General features: G+C 36.3%; 1 protein-coding gene across 14 annotated transcripts in view; it reads left to right on the top strand.

Annotated features, from left to right (window-relative positions):
• LOC131690386 (Ig-like and fibronectin type-III domain-containing protein 1) overlaps positions 1–18463 on the top strand; it is a 555083-nt gene that overhangs the window by 513673 nt on the left and 22947 nt on the right. For all 14 annotated transcript variants that reach the window (XM_058976105.1, XM_058976110.1, XM_058976101.1 and 11 more), the window contains one exon: positions 4860–5033. In XM_058976105.1, coding sequence (XP_058832088.1) covers positions 4860–5033 — 174 coding nt within the window. The remainder of the gene's footprint in view (positions 1–4859; positions 5034–18463) is intronic.

Below are 18463 nucleotides of genomic sequence, written 5' to 3'. Positions count from 1 at the left end.
CAAAAAGCTTCATCACCGAGTCGCTAGCTGTTTTTGCATGAACAAATTACAGAATGTTATTTGAATGATACACCATTATGCACAAGAGTTTTGGTAAATTCGCTTCACCCAAAGTTCTAAAAAAAAGCTGTAGACGTAGGACTATACTACTTAATGTAAAATATTTATTTTCGTAGTACATTTATAGTAATAATAAATCAAACATATTTCTTACGTATGGTTTAATCACAACCAATCAACATCGAATATTACATATTGAACCAAACCTTCTTGGTTATCAGGTCATTTCATTTGTAGTAGGTGATCGAGTCCGATTAAACTTATTTAAGAAGATCTGAAGAAAGAAGACAGAAAACTGTGACCGAACTAATATCTGGAGCTAAATCTTTATAGCATAAGATTAGCTTGCAAAAAACTTTTTGATTGTGTGTGGTAAAAACCCCGGACCAGTGAGGAAAAATCAAATTTTAGACAATATAATAACATTTCATGTATAGACCAAGCATTCTAGTTATATTTTGCCATTATTGTAACTTTCCTAAAGTACGCATAAAAATATAGCGAATGGAGTGGTCTTAATCATATATCGAAACTATAAATATACAAGAATCGAAAACAATTTTATATATAGACAAGATGCGTTGTTGCAATGGTTTTTCAAGTGGCAGTGTATTCATTCATAAATAGGCTTTGTAGTATGTACCTACAGTGTATCAAAAAATTGTCCGTACAGGGATTGCTCGCATGCGCAGTTGTACATTAAACACATTAAGTTAAAGAATAAAAACCTTAAATTTGTTTATTTATGAACTAAATTAACTCCTTAATTCTATCAAAACATAAATATAAGAAAAATTCATTCAACTGTAAAACAAAATGAATAAAATAAACATCTCTTCCAAAATCAATGTCAAAGAATTGTCCGTACACGACAAGAAATGTTATTGAACTGACTTAAAATACAAAATTAATACTTTGTATGACCACCTTTTGCTGCAATTACGCTCTGCAAACGTCTTTTCATCGAGGAAGCCAGTTTTTGGGTTGTTTCAGGTGAAATTTTCTGCCATTCTTCAACTAGAACCTTCTTCAGCTGGTTCTTATTTTGAATCGAATGTTCCCGGATTTTTCGTTCAAGATGATCCCACAAATTTTCTATGGGATTTAGGTCCGGTGATTGGGGAGGATGTGGGAGCGTCGATTTTACATTGTAGAGCAACCATTCCTTGACAATCTTCGAGGAATGCTTGGGGTCATTATCCTGAACAAAGCGAAAATTATCTCCATGGCCCAATTTCCGCGCGCTTGCTTTTAAATTGTTCTTTAAAATGTCAAGATACATGAATCTATCCATGGTAGATTCGATAAATGTCAAGTTTCCTGGACCACTTGCACTGAAGGCACCCCACACCATAACATGACCACCACCGTGCTTTACTGTCGGCCGCAGATTTTTCGGATTTAACTCAGTATTCGGTTTGCGCCACACTCTAACCAATCCGTCAGTCCCGAAAATATTAAATTTGCTCTCATCCGTGAATAGAACGTTGTTCCAAAAATCCTCTGGTTCTACTACATATTTTTGAGCGTATTCCAACCGCTTTTTGATATTTTTAGCAGAAATGAACGGTTTTTTACGCGCTACGCATCCTCGATATCCTTTATCGTGGAGGGCATTGCGTATTGTTTGTGGGTTAACTTTAATGTTGTCGTACCGCAACAGGCTATCTGCAAGCTTAGGAGCACTCTGTTTAGGATGTTCCTTGATTTCACGTAAAAGTATGCGAACGTGACGATCTGTAAGCTTCGGTTTGCGACCTCTTCCGGGAGCAGTCTCAAGAGATTTTGTTTTCTTGAAGCTCTGAAGTACATACTGCACCGAAGATCGTGGGCGATTCACAGTTCCTGCAATTTCGGACAGGCTTTTACCATCTTTCTTCAAATCAACGATCAATTTTCGGATGGCCAGCGGAATTTTAGTGTGAGAATCGGCCATTATACTGACAAAATTATCTAACACGTTTAAATTGCACGAAAAAACTAAAAAACATTGATTTTATCGAATATGCTGTAAAAATCACCAGAAACTTATTCTACAGGACACGACGCGGGTGCTTGTTTCTACCTGTTTGACACATACTTGTTTACTTCACAAAGTTTTGAAACGGTCGTAAGTGTACGGGCAATTTTTTGGCGTCGGTTTCGTTGCTTTTTTGAAGCTCGCAAATATTTTAACAAAGTTATTGGTTTTCAGCATAATTTGACATTTGAACTACAAAACGGACTGCAATCTGCACCAAACGGCCTAAACTATCAATTGAGGAGAGTCCCCTTAATACATTTTTCTAATGATTTATTATTGGAGTAAATGCTGTACGGGCAATTTTTTGATACAGTGTATTAGTAGAATCAAAATACTATAGGCTGGGGGGAAATGAATCAATGAATTGATCGAACGTAAATAATAAACTTTCGTTGTGCAATTTAGTAACAATTTAGATCTACCTACCTATCGTAAACCAATTCACGAGACACTGGTGAAGTTTTGTGGTCTAATTCAAAACCACAAAAACCAAATCACTATCAATATGAATCAGTTCACGTCGTATAGTTGGACTGTAAACAATCCATCTCCATAAGTAAAAGCATAAGTCCTGTTTTAGTTACGTAAAACTTAATCAGAATTCATGGAACTTTATTCGCGAATCTGGGAACAATTTCCGTGCGGTTTCTTCAATACAAATGCAACAGAAGAAAAGCAAGTAATCGGAAACTGAGTGAACTGATATCATGGTAGGTTGTCTAGTGTCGATAAAAGGAAGCATATTGAGAATTTTCGAGTTAGTGAATAATCGGCGCGGAAAAAACGTTTCGGCGGCACGCAGCCGGCCTATCTTTCGGCGTCGGCTTATGTTAAAAATTAGCAGCGCCGTTGGCGTGGTGCGACGGCGCCCACGTCAATTCTAGACCCCTTTTTGGTTGAAAAATCCACATACAGGGTAAAGACCTAATTTTTGCTCTATTAGGGAGGGTGCCGTACTATTCTTTTAAAAGATGGGTGGGTAATGTCAAAGACATAACCGGAGTGAAGTAGAATACACTTTAGGCTGTTAATACAAAGGCTACAGTGTTAACTATCTTCTGATCGGTTCTATTAAAACCAGTTATTTCGTTTTTTTTAATGGAAACACTGAAATATCGGTACACGTACATCGAAATCTTAAATATTCGAACATATTTATCCTCATATGCTAACCCTGACAAGGGTATTTAATGAAAGTGAAACAATTCATTTGGCAACAGTAGAGAATCGGATATACTTGTACCGTTATTTCGCTATTTCCTTTAGATATACCGAAATAACTTATTTTGATAAAACCTTTCAGAAATTAGTAAAAATTGCAGCATTCGTATTAACAGCCTAAAGTGTATGCTACTTCATTACAGTAATGTCTCTTAGGGACCATTCATAAATTACGTAACGCTTTTAGGGGGGAGGGGGGGTACGACAAGATGTGACAAGTTGTGACATAGGCGGGAGGGGGTGTTAACTAGATCGTTACGTAACATGTTTCCATCGAAGAAAAAAAAATTTTTTCTTGGAATTTGTTACGTAACAGGGGAGGGGGGGATGGAAAAATTTGTGACAATTTGTTACATAGGGGGAGGGGGGAGTCAATTTTGGGCAATTTTTGCGTTACGTAATTTATGAATGGTCCCTTACCTACCTATCTTTCTAATCTAAAACAGAAAAATTGTTCTGAAAACCTAATAAATGCATAACCTAAAGCGCTTTAAAGCTACACTTTTATGAAATCCCGACAAAAAACAAAATTATGTGATTATCCAACAAGCTTTCTGTGTCGTTGTGGTACTGAATGATGCCCCCTTGTTGTGGTGAAGTTTATCCACCGACAATCTGACACGACACTCTATTTTTAGATTTGGCAAGAGATTATTAGAGAGTTGACGCAAAAATCGGTAACTCGTACTGTCAAACGGACATTTGTATTTGACAGTACAAGCTTCAAAATTTTTCTCCTCAACTCTCTAGTAATCGACAAAACTGTCATGTATCGTATAGAGTTCCTACATTAAAGGTCTGGTCAAGAGAAAATTGATAGCCATAGCTTCAAGAAATGTGGCTCAAAAAAGTTGAACTAAACTTGAAATTGTTGAAGCAATATATGTTCTGGTTTTATAGATCAGCTGACAATAAATAATTGTATTTTGTAAAGATAGAACGATATTTGACAAAATATTGGGGAATATGCTAAATTCAGAGTAAAAGACATATAACAACGTCATTGCATATACTGCATTTTCGACGTAAAATCTTTGAAATCTGATAGTAAATCATTTCATTCTCGACCAACGAAAACGGAATGGTTTATCAAACAATGTATTTGAAAAATGTTGTTTCTTTCAATTTACTTTTCTTGAAGTCAACTGAAGTACAAAGTTAGTCAATACCACTGTACTTTCTACTTGAAACGTTTATATAAGATGCTCATGTGAATACAAAAAACTTCTGCTCGTTTGAATATGTCAAACTCATCTTGTTTAGACTTTTACTAGAGTACATTAGTGTTCTTTTATGAGAGACATGTTACGTAATGATGTGTAACTCATTATACGGATGGAGCTACTAAAAAATTCACAAATATTTTAAACCTGTATAAACATTTGCGTACTATGTCCTATTAAATGCATGAAAAAAATCAAGCATTGTATCCATTATCGTTTAGATAACATTACAACTCATGTAACACATATTCCACCGTTAGTCTTACATAATAGCGATAGAATTTATAGGTTTTCATTTCCCAGCTCACTATCGTCGTTTGCTTCCCTTTCAGGAACCGGTGGCCCTTCGGTAGTGCACGAGGGTGAGGATGCCCTGTTGACCTGTGTCGTAATGACACCTTACAACAATGACACCGTCTTGTGGCGGAAAGGTCCCAACGAGATCCTGTCTGCGGGCGTGAATCGTGTCACAAGCGACAAACGTATCAGCATTCTTCACGATGACTGTAAGTACACCAGACAGCCGTTTTTGTATATATCTTATATTCCAATCCGGTAACGGGCTGTGTGAGAGAGACAGTAAGGCAAAAGCAAAGGTATCGTATGATATCGGAATTGCTTATAGCGGTTGAATGGTGTCGACCTACAAAAATGGTTTCGAATAGATGAGAGGGAAAACAGTGAAAGCAGTTTTGTCACCCATTTAGCACAGCGACAACTTTTGCCGGCCCCCAAAGCAATAATCGTTTCTCATTAATTAACTAACGAACGAAGCGAGAACGAACCAAAACGTTCTAACGACGGATAATACCTTGTGGGAAGTGGAGCAGATCATGATTTTGGCAAAGTTCACGCTGTGCCAGTCGGGTGTTACCGTGGCGATGGTTGAGTTTCAAGCCACAGCAATAATCGGATTGCCATGGTGGGTTGGAATTTCGAGCAAAGTGTGGGTCAAATATTCAACATTTCCGAAAGGTATATTAGAATTCTCGCCTGAACTCCCATCAATTTTAAAACAATTTGTCCCATTCCCCTTTTTAGAATACCCTTGCACATTTTTTGCCTAGCAACCCCACCGTGTAAAAAGCGAATTATCAATAACTCCTCTGCAATTTTAATTAAGAGACAGAGACACCCGCGTGACAAAGCTCAAATTTCCAAATACTCTCTACGGCACCCTCCGGGTATGGTCTTAATGGTTTTCATTGCTCTGTGCAACTTTTTCGGGAAATTTCGGCACGTCATTAAAGTTCACGGTGGAATTTCTACCAAATGAAACGATCGCACGGAGGTGTCTGTTTGCTCGATGAACCTTACCTTTCCATAACGACAATACCGGCGAGATGAAAATAGAGCAAAATATGCCAAGAGTTATGTTATTTGCTCATTACCTTTCCCGCTCGGCGCATTAGATAGAACGAGCGTCGGCGAAGAATAAATATGCTTTACCCTGCCCGAAAATAAAGGTTCAGGTAAATTACTCGACAAACAATTAAAGTTACTCACGGATGCTTCTAATTTCTAAGCCCGGTAATGCTTTTGGTAAGCGTGAACACACAAAACGCTTTCAAAGCTTGCGCTGGATGTCGCATTTCTAACGAGCTCAGGATTTTTAATTAAAAGGTATTAAATTATTTTCGCAGTATCATCATGAAAAATGGAACGCATATAGCGGTGATAAGCACTCCTGTCTCGCAAAAATATTAAAGGCCATATAGTGGGAAGGCGTCTATTGTGTCTTCGCAAACAAGAGCCGTATTACCTAAATACCTTACTAATTTTCAATACTTATAAAATGAACCTAAATTCTACCTACTATTCCTTAGATCCAAAAACTATCTTCCCTAAGACTTTCGAGTTAGTCTTTTTATCAGCTTGAAATATATTCTCGCCAGCAAGACAAAGACCATCACTGAAGAGCAATACAAATGATTGCAACTTTGACCTGTGTCCAGCGAGCGGGGAACAACTTTTCAAAGTCCAAAGTTCACGCGATTCAGAATCCGATCCGGCACAAGCAAAAAATAACATAAAACTAGCAAAACTTTTGTACGAATAAACCGAGCTCACCTGACTTTTTCCCTAGAGAATGATGAACATCAACCTGTCGCAACGCAGCTGGTTCGGAAAAGGAGGAGTACCTTTCCTTTTCTCGCCAAAAAGCTATGGGTTGAACAAACGATTAAAATGCACAGGAAGCGTCAGCAAGAACGAGCTTGGTCATTGTAGAGCTTTTTTTTCTACTGCTGCTCAGCCAAAAGAAACGGTTGAACAATGATTAAAGAGTACACACAACAATTCCCGTTTATCCCGAGCTTAAAAGCGGGTTCGACTGAAGAAAGGAAAATGTTGCACAAAAGAACGCTAATTACTGCCATAGAGCCGTTTCTCCTCTGGACAAAATGTGCAGTTCGTTTGAAGAAGAAACGGAACAGTACCAGTCAGCCAGCCAGCCAGCCAACCAGTCACCCACGTACTACTCGGACACAAAAACTTTCCGCGGCGGCAGCTGAGAAGTAAAAGCGCACCTCTCGTGTTAACGATTCAAAGTCATACCGGCAGCGAACGACTGTATGTATATGAGGGACTTCAGAGAGTCGGAGTATGTAGATTGCAGACATAGGGTGTTGAACCACTTTTTCGCCCTAGTCATTTTAACATCCTTTTGATTGGAAGCTGCTGATGAGATGAGCGTGGATCATCTTCATTCGACACATTGTCAGAAATAGTAATGTGAAAATTAGAGGACTAGATTAGGCAGTCGCATACAAAATCGATTTAAATCATGGTACTCAACCCTAGAATAAAGAATACGCACATTTGAAGCATTTCTTTAGAACAAATTATTTAAAAAAAAACATCCGCAAATTCGAAGTATTTTTATATGGCTATTTTTGAGCAAAATTGTGTAAAACTTTTCAAGGCATAGTTATTTTTCACAATTTTTTTTATTTTACTATGGACCTTACCGGATCAGAATGTAATAACATGATTATAACAGAATGCAATTTTCGTAGTAAGCTGTGTTATAAATCTGGTCTCGCAAGTAGTTAAAATAACAGAAAATTATAACAAATAACAGCACAAGATTTAGTTTTGAAATGGTTTTGTTAAGTATGTGTTTCTTTAATAGAACCTCGTAAATATGGTGAAACAATATTTTCAAGTCATTTTTGAATAGAGTGACCATACGTCCTGGTTTCCCAGAACATGTCCTGGTTTTTGACCGACTGTCCTGGTGTCCTGAGATGTCTAGGAAAGCTTGATTTTCTCCATTAAGAATATTTTGTTTTCATTGAGTATTCGCTTTATTTATTCAAGTTTATGTTGCAGTTACGACTGACCGCAACCACAACTGCAACGTAATTTCGGTACAAAGCATGGAAGTTATAACAAGGCTCGGCACCATCTCATGAAGCAAGTGTGAACCATGAAGGGTTAAAAACATTTTCCATATTTTTTCACCGACACAATGGCTTCCAAATTATTCCATTTTAGAGAGTATGTAGAGAGTGGCCTCCTTACAAACAGAGTGGTAATGGTTGCCAATGGGGATTTACAGGCACCCACATTTACTTCTACACCAGGAGCCATTGGGTACCGTTGATGTTTTTGATTTACTTCAATATGTATTTACTGCCCATGATCGCATATTTGTCCCGTTTTCTATGGGATTTCCTATCTTTATGGGACTGATTTGCGATCATGGGCAGTTTAGTGCTCACCAGTCTTTCGTAGACGATCTCAAAATATTTCGTCTCATCTGCTCAATTGAGGATTGCAGATTTCTCCAACAGCTTGAAACCTTCGCTGTTACAAGAGCAGTGTTTGTGTGAATCCGAAAACGTTCAACGGATCAAATTCTCACAGAAGACAGATCAGAGCTTTGAAATGTTTTATGACTACCGAAAACCTGGGAAGAATCTCACCCACGTTTGGCCGAGTGTTAACGGGGGAGAGTGAGAGTCCGCTTTCGACTATCCTGGGGTTTTACTCGCCTGATATGGTTACCCTATATCGATAATATATTTTCCTTTGCTGTGCATTGGAAAGTACTGTGCATTGCTGACATTTTCATAAAAAATATTGTAAAAATTCAGTTAGGGGGTAAGGATTTTTAGAAAAAGTTTTCAAACCTTGAAACTTTCAGTCTATCTTCTGATCTCATACAAAATAGAAGCATAAAATCGCTACGCTATAGGTACCAGTAAAGCAAGCCAACGCTTTGTTCTCTATCCAGTACACAAACAGTATTGTTTGTGTGTTGCACAGTGAAATGAGTCAGACCTAGAGATGCAAAAGTGTCCGTGCTACGGAATAACACAATCGACTTTAAGAAAACTCGTTTTAGACCCACTTTTCAGGAGGTGGAACAACTAGTTAAAGTTACAATGAAATTTAATCATGCGAAAATCATGTAAATTCAGCTACATCAACCACACTTGTACGATATTAATGCTCTATTCCATGATGCAAGGTGATTTTGCGTGCAAAAAAAGCTCTTCCATAACTTATCATTGTCTTCTTTTTCCTTTCTTCGCTTGAAAATATAACTAATGTATCCTTGAATAAATCTAGTCCCCCATCGCTTATCTGTAAACTACACTTGGCTTAAGTTCTATCATTTCGATTTATACAAGCCCATCAGACAATTCTTGACATTTAAATATTTGAAGGGATACATTACAACTTCTTCGTCGGCAATTACAATAGGGATCTTTAATTTGGAAAAATTGTGTCTGTTTTCATATGGACTGATAGCGGGTGTCCTTACGAGTACACTCATATCATTTTTAAACCTTAATTATTCTTTTCTGATTTTTAAATTAAAAAAAAAACAAATTAAATTCAGCCAGAAAACTGACAGTTGTCCTACTAAATGACGTATCTGCAAATATCTCGTTCGCCTCATTGTTAAACGGGACAACACCCCACACAGCATGATCTGCACGGTAAACTGGATATACCTAGAAAATTGGTAGTGGCGTAGTACCCAAAAAAGGGGTACAAATTACCTACTAATAGGTTCCAATCCCTATAATATTTACCTATTTCTAAGTAATATCCGCTCAGATTTGATTAACAATTACATAATTTTAGGTGGTTTCAAGTTACCTACTGGTGAGTATGTGCGGTTTTGTGGAATTTAGGTACTATTTACTTAGGCATCCAGAAAAGTGCACGAACTTAGAAGTGGGTGTATTCACTTTACCTAAACTAGGTGATTACGAATCAATTATAAATACCTTGTACATGAAAAAGAATAAATATTATAGAGATTTCCACCGACTAGTGGGTAAATCGTACCTTCTGTTTGGGTACAGCGCTAGTACCAATTCTCTAGGTACATCCAGTTTACTGTGTGGTTCTTTTGCAATCCGCTAGCAGCCTGCCGTCCCAACTTTTATCTGCAAACTATGGTAGATCTGATGAGGCAACCTATAGAATCGTGCAAGTCGCATGGGTTTGGATGTTTTATTGTCCTAAAAGGAAACAAGCTAATTTTTTTTTCAATCGCACGGTGCTAATCTGCATCAGAAAATGCCTTAACCCGCACACCCCTAAAGATCCCTATTCATAGATTAGAGTGTACTTCCATTCATCAGAGGGCTGCAAAGGTTTAATTAATTCATGTAACATTTGGTTTTTGAAAATGTCGCATAATTTAGGTAAATCGATGTTTTGAGCTCTAACAATTGCATTAAGGGGTTACATACCTTTTTATTTTTCAAAAAATCGAATTTTTATTACTTTTCTAAAAGTACAGCTCCTTGACAATATTTTTCCAATTTTTTTGTAGAGATCCGAGAAATAGATCGGAAGTTTCCAAACGCGCTTCGTCTACCAAGAGTAGTGATAGCTTGAAATTTTAAACTCGATTATCTCGAAATGTCGTTTTTCCAAAAATGGTTTTCCGTGATTACAATTGCCGAAAAACCACTCAAGCTTTTTTCGTCAATTTTTTTTTCAATTAATCGTAATTAATTTTTCTAGTACCTTATCGATTCCTTTTTATTTTGTTTAGTAGATGAGAATTTTTTAATACAACTTTTAGAGTTTAAACAGTGATTGTTTAGGAAAAACTTTCCCGAATGCACGAAAAAATATTATTTATTCAACTAATCGTTACGGTACGAGGAATACTCATGTACTAATGGTATTTTTTGAGTTTTGGAATCTTAGTTGATTTATTGGTCTTCAAGTGTGATCACCGCAAACCTCTTAAATAAAAAAGGGTTTCGGGGAAAAAGCCACAACTCCGCCAATTATCGATATATTTTCATTATCTTATGCTTGTTTATTTCACTGAAAAATACTATCAAATACTATAAGTTTGATGTAATGAAATCATTGCTTTATGCCTTTATGTAAATTCAAATTTTCTTGACAAACTTTCTTGACATTATTCGCACAAAAAGTTAAACCCCTTAAAAATTCTAATTTCCAACTAAAAAAATATTCAAAAATAAGGAATCGTTAAGGTACGAGAAAAAATAGTTACGAATGATTCGAAAATGAATTAACCCTCCGGAAGTCGCGCTTATGGCCCACTTACACGATTTCGCTAGATTTTCAGAGCAGCGTGCACTCAGTGCACTAGCGCGATTGCCGGAAGGTAAAGGGTGTTGAATAGTTTTTTGGCAATCGTGATAACGGAGAACCCATTTTTGGAAAAACAATATTTTGAGATATTCGAGCTTGAAACTACAAGTTACCTCTGCTCTTGGTGGACGAGGCGTGCTTCGAAGCGCTGTAAGTTTCATTCTATTGCTCGGATATCTATGAAAATTTGAGCCAATATTCTCAAGGATTTGTATTCTTAGTTGAAGTAAAGATTTTCGGATATAGAAAAAGTATGTAACCCCTTAAGCCAACTATTATAATTCCCTTCAAGATGAAATTTTGAGACAAACCATTTCTACTCGAACGCAAACTACAACAGTAATTGAATACGATTTTGATTTTTAGAAACTATCCAAATTTGTGATTGGTGTGTAACGATTCATTTGAAATTTACTGTCAAAGTATATTGTGACAGTTAGCCTTTACGCCCTTTTCATATAGATTATGCGAGAAATCGTCACTAAAAAGACTTTTCTTACTGAGCGAAGATGTAATCGCAAAGTTTTTTGACACTGAAAATGTCTTACTGCACTATCTGGGACTGTGCGTCATTCTAAAATTTCAAATCAAACTATGCCACGTTTTTGCATCACTATTTTGAACACTAATATCTTTGTTATTTACCTATGGGTTTTCGTCTTTGTACCACCAAACAATTGGCAATTAACTGAAATTATGTTCTATTGCTACATAGTGTATTATAACTATTGAAAAACCTGTAAAATGAATAGATATCGGAAAACGTGAAAGTTGCAAAACATGAGTCAGTCTATTCCGGGCAGAGCCGACAAAGGGAGCAGCTAGGGTAACGTGCCTATTTTCACCATATTAAGGAGTGTGCCTCACTAATTCATTAAATACTCGGCCTACAATCGATGGAATGCGTAAAAATTGACATCAACAACTTTGCTCCATTGTTAAGAGCCAAGATAATAGACAATGCTTTGAAAACGGTGAAATGGTTGTGTTTGAGCGCAACGAAAACTTGAATTTAGTGCCCCTATTGTTGTGCTACTATTTGACTCAATGTGTTGAACAAAGATGGCAGACGCTGCTTTAACCAACGGTTTCAAATGGGTACTGTAATATACGGTGCTACAGTGTTTTTGTACTTTTCAAGTAACTTAGTATAGGTTGTAAATCTCATCAAATACAACACGAAATAATGTACGAAAAAATTTGTATACCCTCATTATTATTACAATGTCCAAACTAAAACTCACACAATATTTTATACATAAAAGAAATTCTAACGCATAAGAAAATGACTCTGTAAAAGCTGAAATTGTTTTATTTAAAATAAAATTACGTATATATTTATTTTAGTAAATAAGAAAAATGTAAACATTACTGTAACTATACCAGTCTACATCGATTGACGAAATAAATAAATAAATGAAAAAATTCTTGATTTACAGCAAAAAAAACTACTTTCCGAAAATTTCGGCACTAAACAAATTTCTACGCGGTAATTTTTCAATTTTAAATTGGGTGTTCTGAAAAGAAGAAGTAATTACCTTTCCAACGGTCTGCTATGTTATGTTCTTTTGTAAAAAATACCCCAAAACCGTGTGGAACAATATGAAAACAACCATATTTTTTCTATTTTTTCATGAAAATTACGAAAATTTGTCAACATTTTTCTAAATAAGCTTCATTGATTTAATCAAAATTTAGAGAGAATATTCAATTTCACATCTAACGACCTATTTATGATCAAAATCAGTTGCAAAATGGAAAAGTTATTATTTCTTTTTACGAAATTAGAAACATGCTCGCATGCACTCATAAGGGGTTAGTGAGGTATTGTCTCGCTCTATATGATTCTACAATTGAAAGGCTGGCGTCCAAAAGGGGCTAACCCAAGTTTTTTTTTAAATCGACATTTCTCGACAAACATATGATTACGGCTTAAAAGCCAACTGTCAAAATTCTCTTTGAAAGGAAATTCCAGATATGTTTGTCGAGATTTTTGCATTTTTTGATAGTTCTAAGTAATCCACGTGTACTTACTTGTGATTTTTCTGTAGTGTCACAGATTTTTTTCACAATTTTTGATCACAGATTCTTTTCTACAGATGGCAGATTATTGGCATTTTGAGGAAAATTTCAAATTTTTGGAAATATTGTGATTTTCCACAGATTTTTCGGAAATTAATCACAGATGTTTCGTTTCAGTTATCACAGATGGTAAAAAGATATTTTCGACCGAAACACATATTTCAATGTGGCATCCCTGTTTGTTAGCAGTTGCATGCGTAACCTGCATGATAGCCACCTGTGCTTTCGTTGCGTAAAGAGGAAAGCTTTCTTACAAATTTACGCGGATCGATGGAAAGCACAACGAATGTTTATTATTTACGTTGGATCAATTCATTGATTCACTTCCACTCAGCTTATCCTATTTTGATTCTGCTATTAGGTACATACTATAAAGCCTAATTATGAATGAATACACTGCCACTTGAAAAAATGTTGCAAAACGCATCTAAGTCCATACGAAAAATTGTTTTCGATTCTTGTATATTTATAGTTTCGATATATGATTAACATAACTTCAATCGCTACATTTGTATGTGTACTTTAGGAAAGTTACAATAATTGGAAAATATAACTAGAGACCTTGGTCTATACATGAAATGTGATTATATTGTCTAAAGTTTGATTTTTCTTCGCCGGTCCGGGTTTTTTACCATACACAATCGAAAATTTTTTACAATTTTTAAAAGCTGATCTTGTGCTGTAAAGATTTAGTTCCAGACATTAGTTCCGTCGCGGTTTTCTATCTTCTTTCTTCAGATCTTCCTTAATAAATATAATCGGAGTCGATCACCTACTACAAATGAAATGACCTGATAACCAACAAGGTTTGGTAACATTCGATGTTGCTTGGTTGTGCTTAAACTATACGTAAAAAATATATTTGATTTATTATTACTCTATGTACTAAGAAAATAAATATTTTACATTAAGTATTACAGTCCTACGTCTACACTGCCCATGATCGCAAATCAGTCCCATAATGATAGGAAATCCCATAGAAAACGGGACAAATATGCGATCATGGGCAGTACAGTTCGTGCAACCCCATAGGGCTGCCCCTTGTAGTTTTTCACAATAAAAACAATGTTATTTTGGAAATGCGGAAGTTTTTCCATTTCCTGCAAAAAATGCCAAATGTTGTTTAGCCCCTTTTGGACGCCAGCCATTCAATTATATCTTCCGTTATTTTTTGCAATTTCAAGTTCACTGTTTAGTGCGAATGCTTTCAACAAAGAACCATACAGATTCAATTTCGAAAGACTTACTATCGATCGAAGTTATTTTTCTTTTCATTACCAGATTTCTTTCTCAATTCAGCACATTCCGATAAATAAAAATTAAAAATGATGTTGATCTACTGTGGAAACCCATTTTCTACGGAGCACATTCTTGTTCTAAAATTTCTTGAGATTTTTTGGGTGATATACAAATTGTTTGAAATGTGGGGGTTACAGTCAGCTTTGGATTCCGAGATTAATGAGAACTTTCATGCAGGCCTCTGATTAAAAATTTGTGCAATATTGGATCCCAACGGCGAAATCAGTTTACTGTCGTATTTTTCCAAATGATCCAATATTACGGTTAGACAAATAACTTTAAAATGAATAACTTTTCACGGCTGCCTACTGTATATTCTTCAAGTTAAAACTGTTTCCTTTGTGATTCATCTAGGGTAGACCTCTATTCATTTCAAATGTAATTCATTTCAAATGTAATTTTATTGATTACTAGATCTACAATAGATAAATTGTGCTTAACTAGGCCGCAAATTTTTATTTATAAAAAGCAGTACAATAACAGACCAGGCTTCTATATTGAAGAATACTTGTGTTGGAGAGATATAAAAAGTCAAATAGAGCACTCCCGTTTTCATCCTACCATTTGAGTCAATTCATTGAACAGACACAGTAGACACTACTCTAACTAACGTGTTTAGATAGGCTAAGATAAATTGAGGTACAGTAATTGTACCTTTGATATGATTCTGTTGTTCTGATTTAATATTGATTTGATAATCATTATTATACATTTTCGTCGCTGACACCAGGATTCCCACCTGACAACACAAAAGTTATTTCTAGATGTATACATATTCGCAGAGCCGTAGCGTGGCCTTCTGGTGCCCTTGGCGAAGTCCGGTGTAAAGTATTAAACCGAAGGTTATTTTGGTTTACGATTTTGAAGGCAAGGTAACAATGGATCTATTTTGTAATGTTAAGATTTATTTATACACTCACTGTGTACGAAAAAAATATTTTCAGTCACGCGGAGCCACACATACGAGCGTGCCAAGAGTAGACGTCCAACCATTGTCACGTCGAGGAGCGCCGCGGCGAACACGACAACTCTCAACAAAATTGTCTGTTACGGAAAATTTAAAAAGTTTTGTAAAGCTTAGACTTGTAGTCAGTCGATAAACTACAAAAAATAGAAAAAAGTTCGAGTTTCGGAAAATGGCGTCACGAAAACCAAAAAATCTCATATTTCACTGTAAAATTCGTTTATTTTTCTTCAAAATAATAGGGGGAGAAAAAAATTATTCAGTTTTTTGTGGTTCATCGACAGTTTGACTCAAACTGAATGTCTGCGTATGTCCTCAATATGGTGTTCTGTCAACACTTCTGTGAAACCTTGTCGCCGATGCCTTGTTGAAAAAATTAATGAGCTCGGATTTCCGACATATGGTTTTGCCAATTATTATAATTATTATCATATAATGATCACCGGTACACATTAGCACATTTTTTGAGTTGATGCAGCAAGCCTTATGTGTTGTTGAGCAATAGCGTCTTCATGTTGGACTATCAGTTAATCCAAATAAAACATCAATTGTGCTTTTCACGTAATGAAGAGCATCATCTGAGCTCGTCCATTGCAGTTCTTTGACTCTGAAGTTATTGTCGTAGATCACATCAAATACGTTGGGGTAATTATTAACTCAAAACTAAATCGGTCACCTCACATCGATTTCAGAATTAAGAAAGCTTGAATGGCTTTCGGACAATGTAGATGGGGGTTCGGGGATTCAAACCCACGTAAATTCAGTGTATGCACACAACAATTGTTAGATCAATACTGGCATACGGGTGCCTTATGCAGTAACAAAAGGGATAAAGTCACAACAATCCAATCAAAGTTAAAACATCATCATAGCATGGTCTTGATGGTGATGACTATTGTGCCACTACACCTGTTTCTGAAATAAGAATCACTTTGTTGTGCATACCGTCTTAAGATTACTGGGCTCTGGAATAGTAACCCAATAGATCGTGCAACGAACCACACAAGACTGTAGCCCCAAATAGTTACTTGGGATGAGTATTGAGTACTCGATCAGAAACACGCAACAAAAAGATTTCAGAACTATATTTCGCCCTATAACTTCTTATAATTTTCTGTTATTTTATCTACTAGCGAGACCAAATTTATAACACAGTACGTTACTACAATTGCATTCTGTTATAATCTTATTATTTCATTCTGATCGGGTATACACTTGCTCCCAGTCACCTTACACGCACATCTAGTATTCCTTTAAAAACTTTCAATGTGAGAATTCCTCCTCGCAAGGAATGACTGGAGCGACAACTTGAAGAATACATAGTTTGTTATACTGACGGTTCTTTGTTGGAAGGCCGAGCCGGTGCTGGTGTCTATTGTCGTGAAATGAGATTAGACCATTCTCATTCGCTTGGTAGATACTAGAGATGGGCGAATGCATCACGAATCGATCAAAAGAATCAACTCTTCAAAAAGAATGAATGAACCGCGATTCTTTTTAAAAGAACTGCGATTCACCGAAAAAGTCACTAATTATTATGAGCCCAATGAGATCCAACAATAACTGAATGAGTCGAGTTTGCTGTGATTATGAATCTTTAGAGTGAATGGAACGAAATGAATGACAAACATTGATCACTGTTTTACACAGAATAAAACATTAACAAAACAGCTATTATATCCAACATAATGGTAAACTACTGCTAGTTGGAGCATTTGAAAAGATTCTGACAACATCGCGTCTAAATGGGAAGACTTGCCAAATCCAACGATTACAGTTAAATTTGAGATTGTCAAATAATAGCAGAACCTCTTCTCACACTAACACGTGATCCAACTATTTGGTGGAAAGAAAGAAAATTATGCTAAGACGCCTATATATACCTTCAACGTCAACATTCTCTCTAATAATATTCGAGAAACCAAAAAGAATTGAGTCCATTATTGAAAATGGAACTATGATAGAAAATTACTTCAAATATGTGTAACACGAAAGCGTTTCTTAAAGCCCTGAATTTTTTTCTCGCTTTATCTCAAACAATCATTTTTCAAAGTATAAGGCACTGAATCGATCAAGAGTCGATTCATTTAAGTGAGTGAATCGGATACGGTTCGCTCACCCAACTGAGTCGGTTTGCCCATCTCTAGTAGATACTGTACCATATTCCAAGCAGAAATCTTCGCGATTCTGTGTGGCGTACAATCGGCACTTCAACAGGGGTTTTACGGTAAAAGAATGTATTTTGGATCTGACACCCAGGCTACTCTAAAAGCACTTAGTTCGGCGAACTCGTGATTAGTAATTGAATGTTAAACCAAAAACAAAGAACTTAGCATTTCAAAGGATGGTCTTAATGGCAACCTTCTATGGGTACTCGTACATTCCAGTATTACTGTAAATGCATGGGCGGACGAATTGGCTGAATCGGGCTCTGCGACTAACGTCGTTGGTCTAGAACAAGTTCTACCACTGTCGATAAGTTGAATATATTCGCTCTTGGGCTACATACGAACATACCAATCATTGGCGTAGGTTGCAATCAGTTTAAGCCGAATTTGAACGACAGTATCTCTTCGGGGGTGTTGTCATTCTGTCAACTTAATATCCCTTCGGGGTGTAGTTTCTTTTATACCATTGAGAGCGAATTCTTCCGTATTGTCTATGTTCTCTGTGTCGTTATTTTCCTTATCCATAGCCTTACTACTTCCCTACTCCTTCCCACAGGAAATTGATGAAAAGACAAATCACGGAAAGGCCCAAATCTCCGGTCATATGCACAACGTGACATTTGAGCCAGTGTCAACTGATTCCTGACATCTTAATCGTTATCTAGTTTTCGTGGTTGTGAATTAATTCACAAAATCGAAACAGCCTTAATATTTATTCATGAATTAGGGTGGGTGCTCCTATAGTTAAGGTGTACCAATAGTTGCAGTAGTGGGTTTATGCGCCTAACTAAGGTACCAACCATCAACAAATATTTTTTTA

This window comes from Topomyia yanbarensis, chromosome 3 (genome assembly GCF_030247195.1).
Source record: "Topomyia yanbarensis strain Yona2022 chromosome 3, ASM3024719v1, whole genome shotgun sequence".
NCBI classification, from domain to species: domain Eukaryota; kingdom Metazoa; phylum Arthropoda; class Insecta; order Diptera; family Culicidae; genus Topomyia; species Topomyia yanbarensis.
Note: the sequence above shows the minus strand (reverse complement) of the source record. Positions and strands in the feature narration are given on the sequence as shown.